The sequence below is a fragment of the Macaca mulatta genome, chromosome 1 (assembly GCF_049350105.2).
Source record: "Macaca mulatta isolate MMU2019108-1 chromosome 1, T2T-MMU8v2.0, whole genome shotgun sequence".
In the NCBI taxonomy this organism is placed as follows: domain Eukaryota; kingdom Metazoa; phylum Chordata; class Mammalia; order Primates; family Cercopithecidae; genus Macaca; species Macaca mulatta.
In genome coordinates, this window is record NC_133406.1 from 108,373,192 (window position 1) to 108,380,133 (window position 6,942).

A 6,942-nucleotide genomic window follows, 5' to 3' on the forward strand; every position below is an offset into this window, starting at 1 on the left:
GAAGACAAAAGTTGGATTTGAATGCACTTTTGTCAAACTCCTAAGCAAGCATTTTATACAATGGATTGTATTGAGGAAAATATTACCCTTCAAGTTATCCAATGAGGTTTGCTCTCTGAAAAGCTGGTGAATAATTGCATCAAACCTGATTTTGCTGTTAGTCCTGTGGGTGGGCTCAGCTATTGCTTCATTCAAGCTTAAGCACCTTGTTAGACAAAAGCGGGAAAATTCTCTGCATTTCACAGATAAGTGGGGTCATGCAACCACTCCAGAGTCACACAGATTGCCCCTAGAGAACGGGTAATTGGGCCTTCTTCCTCCTCTCCATATTCAGTAGATGGGGATGTTTTGCCTGTAGCGAAAGGGTGGTCTGGAGACCATTTTTTTTGTGTGCCCAAAAGTGATATATTGGCAAAGCACAGAACTAGGATTTAGAAAGTTATAACCTCTATTTCGTATGACCTTGGACAAGTTACTGCTCTTGAGAAAATTTGAAAACAAGTTAAAATATAAGCTCCCTTTTCTCAAAAGCTTTGGTTCTCACCATAATTCAAGAGGCAGTCAGATAAAAAAGCAGAGACCTCCTATTGTGATAAATTTGCTAGTGGTGGGCTCTATCAATACAAATAACCATAGACTAGTGCTTGTGTCATGGAAGGAACTGACTTTGTCTCTGCCCACAGCCAGTCATGACCACCATAATTCTGGAAGTAGATAATCGTACAGTGACAACACATTTCATTCTTCTGGGGTTTCCAACACGACCAGCCTTCCAGCTTCTTCTTTTCTCCGTTTTCCTGGCAACCTACTTGCTGACACTGCTGGAGAATCTTCTTATCATCTTAGCTATCCACAGTGATGGGCAGCTACATAAGCCCATGTACTTCTTCCTGAGCCACCTCTCCTTCCTGGAGATGTGGTATGTCACAGTCATCAGCCCCAAGATGCTTGTTGACTTCCTCAGTCACGACAAGAGTATTTCCTTCAATGGTTGCATGACTCAACTTTACTTTTTTGTGACCTTTGTCTGCACTGAGTACATCCTTCTTGCTGTCATGGCCTTTGACCGCTATGTAGCCATTTGTAATCCACTACGCTACCCAGTCATCATGATCAACCAGCTCTGTGGCACACTGGCTGGAGGATGCTGGTTCTGTGGACTCATGACTGCCATGATTAAGATGGTTTTTATAGTGCAACTTCACTACTGTGGCACGCCTCAGATCAATCACTACTTTTGTGATATCTCTCCACTCCTTAACGTCTCCTGTGAGGACTCCTCACATGCTGAGCTGGTGGACTTCTTCTTGGCCCTCATGGTCATTGCTATTCCTCTTTGTGTTGTGGTGGCATCCTATGCTGCTATCCTTGCCACCATCCTCAGGATCCCTTCTGCTCAGGGCCGCCAAAAGGCATTCTCCACCTGTGCCTCCCATCTGACCGTTGTAATTCTCTTCTATTCCACAACCCTTTTCACCTATGCCCGTCCCAAACTCATGTATGCCTACAGTTCCAACAAAGTGGTATCTGTTCTCTACACTGTCATTGTTCCACTCCTCAACCCCATCATTTACTGTCTGAGGAATCGTGACGTAAAGGCAGCCCTCAGAAAGACCATACATTGCAGAGGAAGTGGGCCCCAGGGAAATGGGGTTTTCAGTAGTTAAAAAATGTTTAGATTCCTTTCAGGCTTAAACTGAGAGATGATCATGACACACTTTTCCCCTCAGTCTTGTCTGTGGTTATCCCCCAATCTCCAGTACTGTAACACTGCTCTCCTCTGTGTGTGTGTGCGCACGTGTGTGTGTGTGTGTACACACAATCATGACTAGAGAAACATGTTCTCAAGAAGTAACCTCTGTTATCAGGCTGAGAGACAAGTTTTAAAATGGTAGAAAATCTATTTGAAATCAGGAAGAAAGAGAGAGAGAGAGAGCGCAAGTGGTAGGAGGGAGGAAAAGAGGAAGATAAATACTTTTTCCACACAACTTATCAAAATAAATTCCAGAAAGGACAAACAATTAAATATAAAGAATAAAACCACCGTTCATCTCTCAGGTGGTTAGAAAAAGGTTTTTTTTACACTCTATATTGTAGAAGTAAAAGAAAAAGATCAACATAAATTAATGCCTGTTAGGCACAGTGGCACATACCTGTAGTCCCAGCTACTCAAGAGACTGAGGCAGCAGGATCCCTTGAGTCCAGGAACTTGGGCCCAGCCTGGTCAACATAGGGAGACTCCATCCACTTCCCTCCAAATAACATAAATGACTAATTTGTTAAGGCTTTTAAAAACAAAAGATTAAGTTTATGCCAAATAACAAAGTGAAAACTATTACTAATTTTTGTTATTAATGTTATAATAACATATACCAACCTTAAATATTGAAAAACACTTTAAGCTTATAAAAATTAAACGCTCAGTGGAAAACCAAGTATATAAACCTAATTTTAAAAAATAGGTAGTTGTTATGGGCAAAATTATGTCCCACTCCTCCCTCCCTCCAAAAAAGTATGTTGTCCTAACCCCAGTCTCTCAGAATGTGACCTTATTTACAATATGACTGGTGTCATTATAAAAAGGAAGTTTGGACACAGACACACACAGATGAAAGACAATGTGCACACACAAAGGGCAGAAAGCAACCATGTTGCTGCAGCAATGCATCTATAAGCTAAGGAAGAAGTATTGCTGGCAGACACCAAAAGCTAGAAGTAGCAAGGAAGGATGTTATCCTAGAGCTGAAAGAGAGAGAGAGTATGGCCCTCCCAAGTACTTGATTTCTGATTCCTAACATCAAAAATACTGAGACCGTATTTGGTGCTTCGTAATGGCAGCCCTAGGAAACTAATACTGGAGCCAATAAACCTCAGTAATTTTTTAAAAGATATTAAAAAACAAAAATTGACAAATGTGATATGATTAAACTAACAAGCTTCTGCACAACAAAAGAAATCATCAACAGAGTAAACAAACAACCTAGAGAATGGAAAAATTCTTTGGCAAACCATGCATCTGACAAAGGTCTAAATTCAGCATCTATAAGGAACTTAAACACATTTACAAGATAAAAACGAACAACTCCATTTAAAAGTAGGCAAAGGATGTGAACAGACACTTTTCAAAAGAAAACATACATGTGGACAACAATCATATGAAAAAAAGGCTCAGTGATCATTAGAAAAATGAAAATAAAAATCACAATGAATGGTTTTAATAATAGCAGTTCTAACTGGTATGAAGTGATATCTCATTGTGTTACCATCTAACACCAGTCCGAATAGCTATTACTAAAATGTCAAAAAATAACAGATGCTGGTGAGGTTGTGGAGAAAAAGGAACACTTATTCACTGTTGGTGGGAGTGTATATCAGTTCAATCTATGTAAAAGACAGTGTAGTGATTCCTCAAAGACCTAAAAACAGAAATACCATTTGACCCAGCGATCCCATCACTGAATATATACCCAAAGGAATATAAATCATTCTACTATAAAGACACATACACACATATGTTTATTGCAGCACTATTTACAATAGCAAAGACATGGAACCAACCAGAATGCCCATCAATGATAGACTGGATAAAGAAAATGTGCTACATATACACCATGAAATACTATGCAGCCATAAAAAACAATTAGATCGTGTCCTTTCCAGGAACATGGATGGGTCTGGAGGCCATCACTTTTAGCAAACTAACGCAAGAACAGAAAACCAAATACCACATGTTCTCGCTTGTAAGTAGGAGCTAAATGATGATAACTCTTGGACACACAATAAGGAACAATGACACTGGGGCCCATTAGAGGGTGCAGGGTGGGAAGAGGTAGAGGATCAGGAGAAATAATTAATGGGTAATAGGCTTAATATCTAGGTGAAAAAAGAATCTGTACAACAAACACCCATAATACAAGATTACCCATATAGTAAACCTACACATGTATCCCTGAACTTAAAATAAAAAATAAATTAAAAAATTAAAATTTAAACAAGATTAAGATACCCAAACATTTTAATTGGTTATTTATGTGAGATATTACCCATCACATAAGTGACATAAAAAATTTTATTATGCTGTCCATGGTTATATAAATTATTTCAAACTCTGGAAGTAAATTTAGAAATAGTTCCCTTGGCTCTATAATTTCAAATATAGGAGTCTGTATTAGGGTTATAATTTATGAAGCTATATGCACACATGTATTCAATTAAGCATATTTAATTTTAAAAGCATGTACATTTTCCAAATAATTGGAATATTTAAGTAAAGTATGGTATACCTATAAAATGGAATACTATACAGATATTGCAAGTCATATTTTGAAAGAAAACAATGTTACAAAATAATTTTAGTGTTAAATTAAAAGATAGAATATAAAATTATATGGCACTGGTATTATGAACAACTATGCTAATAAAGATATAATTAGTGATAGAAAGATAAACGTGTATGTGTGTATGTAAAAAAATTCTAGAGAGATTTTAAGTGATACTTCCAAATTATTTTCTCCAGAGTTATGTCTTGTGTTATAATTACCTGTATTTTGTAAAAGTTCTATAGTGAACATGTGTTAGCTCTATAATTACTATTCACCAAAAATATTAAGCACATGAGGGAAAAGAAAACATTTCCTGGTGTTTTTGTTTTTCTTGAATATATTTCCTTCATTTAAATTACACTAATTATAAAAATTTAGCAATTTGTAGTACCTGATTATAAATGATACTGTGTTGGTTTTTTTAATTACTATTATTATACTTTAAGTTAGGGTACATGTGGACAATGTGCAGGTTTGTTACATATGCATACATGCGCCATATTGGTGTGCTGAACCCCTTAACTCTTTACATTAGGTATATCTCCTAATGCTATCCCGCCCCCTCCCCCCACAACAGGCCCCATTGTGTGATGTTCCCCATCCTGTGTCCAAGTGATCTTGTTGTTCAATTCCCATCTATGAGTGAGAACATGCGGTGTTTGGTTTTTTATCCTTGTGATAGTTTGCTCAAAATGGTGGTCTCCAGCTTCATCCATGTCTCCACAAAGGCATAGTATTCCAGGGTGTATATGTGCCACATTTTCTTAATCCAGTCTATCATTGATGGACATTTGGGTTGATTCCAAGTCTTTGCTATTGTGAATAGTGCTGCAATAAATGTACGTGTGCATGTGTCTTTATAGCAGCATGATTTATAATCCTTTGGGTATATACCCAGTAATGGGATGGCTGGGTCAAATGGTATTTCTAGTTCTGGATCCTTGAGGAATCGCCGTACTGTTTTCCACAATGGTTGAACTAGTTTACAGCCCCAAAAACAGTGTAAAAGTGTTCCAATTTCTCCACATCCTCTCCAGCACCTGTTGTTTCCTGATTTTTTAATGATTGCCATTCTAACTAGTGTGAGATGGTATCTCATTGTGGTTTTGATTTGAATTTCTCTGATGGCCAGTGATGATGAGCATTTTTCATGTGTCTGTTGGCTGCATAAATGTCTTCTTTTGAGAAGTGTCAGTTCATATCCTTCAAATTTGTTTAAGTTCTTTGTAGATTCTGGATATTAGCCCTTTGTCAGTAGGGTAGATTGCAAAAATTTCCTCCCATTCTGTAGGTTGTCTGTTCACTCTGGTGGTAGTTTCTTTTGCTGTGCAGAAGCTCTTTAGTTTAATTAGATCCCATTTGTCAATTTTGACTTTTGTTGCCATTGCTTTTGGTGTTTTAGACATGAAGTCCTTGCCCATGCCTATGTTTTCCAATTCTGTGAAGAAAGTCATTGGTAGTTTCATGGGGATGGCATTGAATCTATAAATTACCTTGGGCAATATGGCCATTTTTAGGATGTTGATTCTTCCTATCCATGAGCATGGGATGTTCTTCCATTTGTTTGTATCCTCTTTTATTTCATTGAGCAGTTGTTTGTAGTTCTCCTTGAAGAGGTCCTTCACATCCCTTGTAAGTTGGAATCCTATGTATTTTATTTTCTTTGAAGCAATTGTGAATGGGAGTTCACTCATGATTTGGCTCTCTCTTTATCTGTTATTGGTGTATAGGAATGCTTGTGATTATTGCACATTGATTTTGTATCCTGAGACTTTGCTGAAGTTGCTTATCAGCTTAAGAAAATTTTGGGCTGAGACGATGGGGTTTTCTAAATATACAGTCATGTCATCTGCAAACAGAGACAATTTCACTTCCTCTTTTCCTAATTGAATACCCTTTATTTATTTCTCCTGCCTGATTGCCCTGGCCAGAACTTCTAATACTACGTTAAATGGCAGTGATGAGAGAGGGCATCCCTGCCTTGTGCCAATTTTCAAAGGGAATGCTCCCAGTTTTTGCCCATTCAGTATGCTATTGACTGTGGGTTTGTCATAAACAGCTCTTGTTATTTTGAGATATGTCTCATCAGTACCTAATTTATTGAGAATTTTTAGCATGAAGGGCTGTTGAATTTTGTCAAAGGTCTTTTCTGCATCTATTGAGATAATCATGTGGTTTTGGTCATTGGTTCTGTTTATATGATGGATTACATTTATTGATTTGTGTATGTTGAACCAGCCTTGCATCCCAGGGAAGCGCCTTGATCATGGTGGATAAGCTTTTTGATGTGCTGCTGGATTCGGTTTGCCAGTATTTTATTGAGGATTTTTGCATCGATGTTCATCAGGGATATTGGTCTAAAATTCTCTTTTGTGTGCATGTCTCTGTCAGGCTTTAGTATCAGGATGATACTGACTTCATAAAATGAGTTAGTCAGGATTCCCTCTTTTTCTATTGATTGGAATAGTTTCAGAAGGAATGATACCAGCTCCTCTTTGTACCGCTTGTGAAATTCAACTGTGAATCCATCTGGTCCTGGACTTTTGTTGGCTGGTAGGCTATTAACAATTGCCTTAATTTCAGAGCCTGTTGTTGGCCTATTCAGGGATTCAACTTCTTC

The 6,942-nt window shown here is 37.8% G+C and overlaps 1 protein-coding gene across 1 annotated transcript; it reads left to right on the forward strand.

Annotated features, from left to right (window-relative positions):
• Positions 1–689: 689 nt before the first annotated feature.
• OR6Y1 (olfactory receptor family 6 subfamily Y member 1) lies at positions 690–1,667 on the forward strand. Its single transcript, XM_001117100.3, has one exon. The coding sequence runs from the start codon at positions 690–692 to the stop codon at positions 1,665–1,667; it is 978 nt and encodes a 325-aa protein (XP_001117100.3).
• Positions 1,668–6,942: the final 5,275 nt, after the last annotated feature.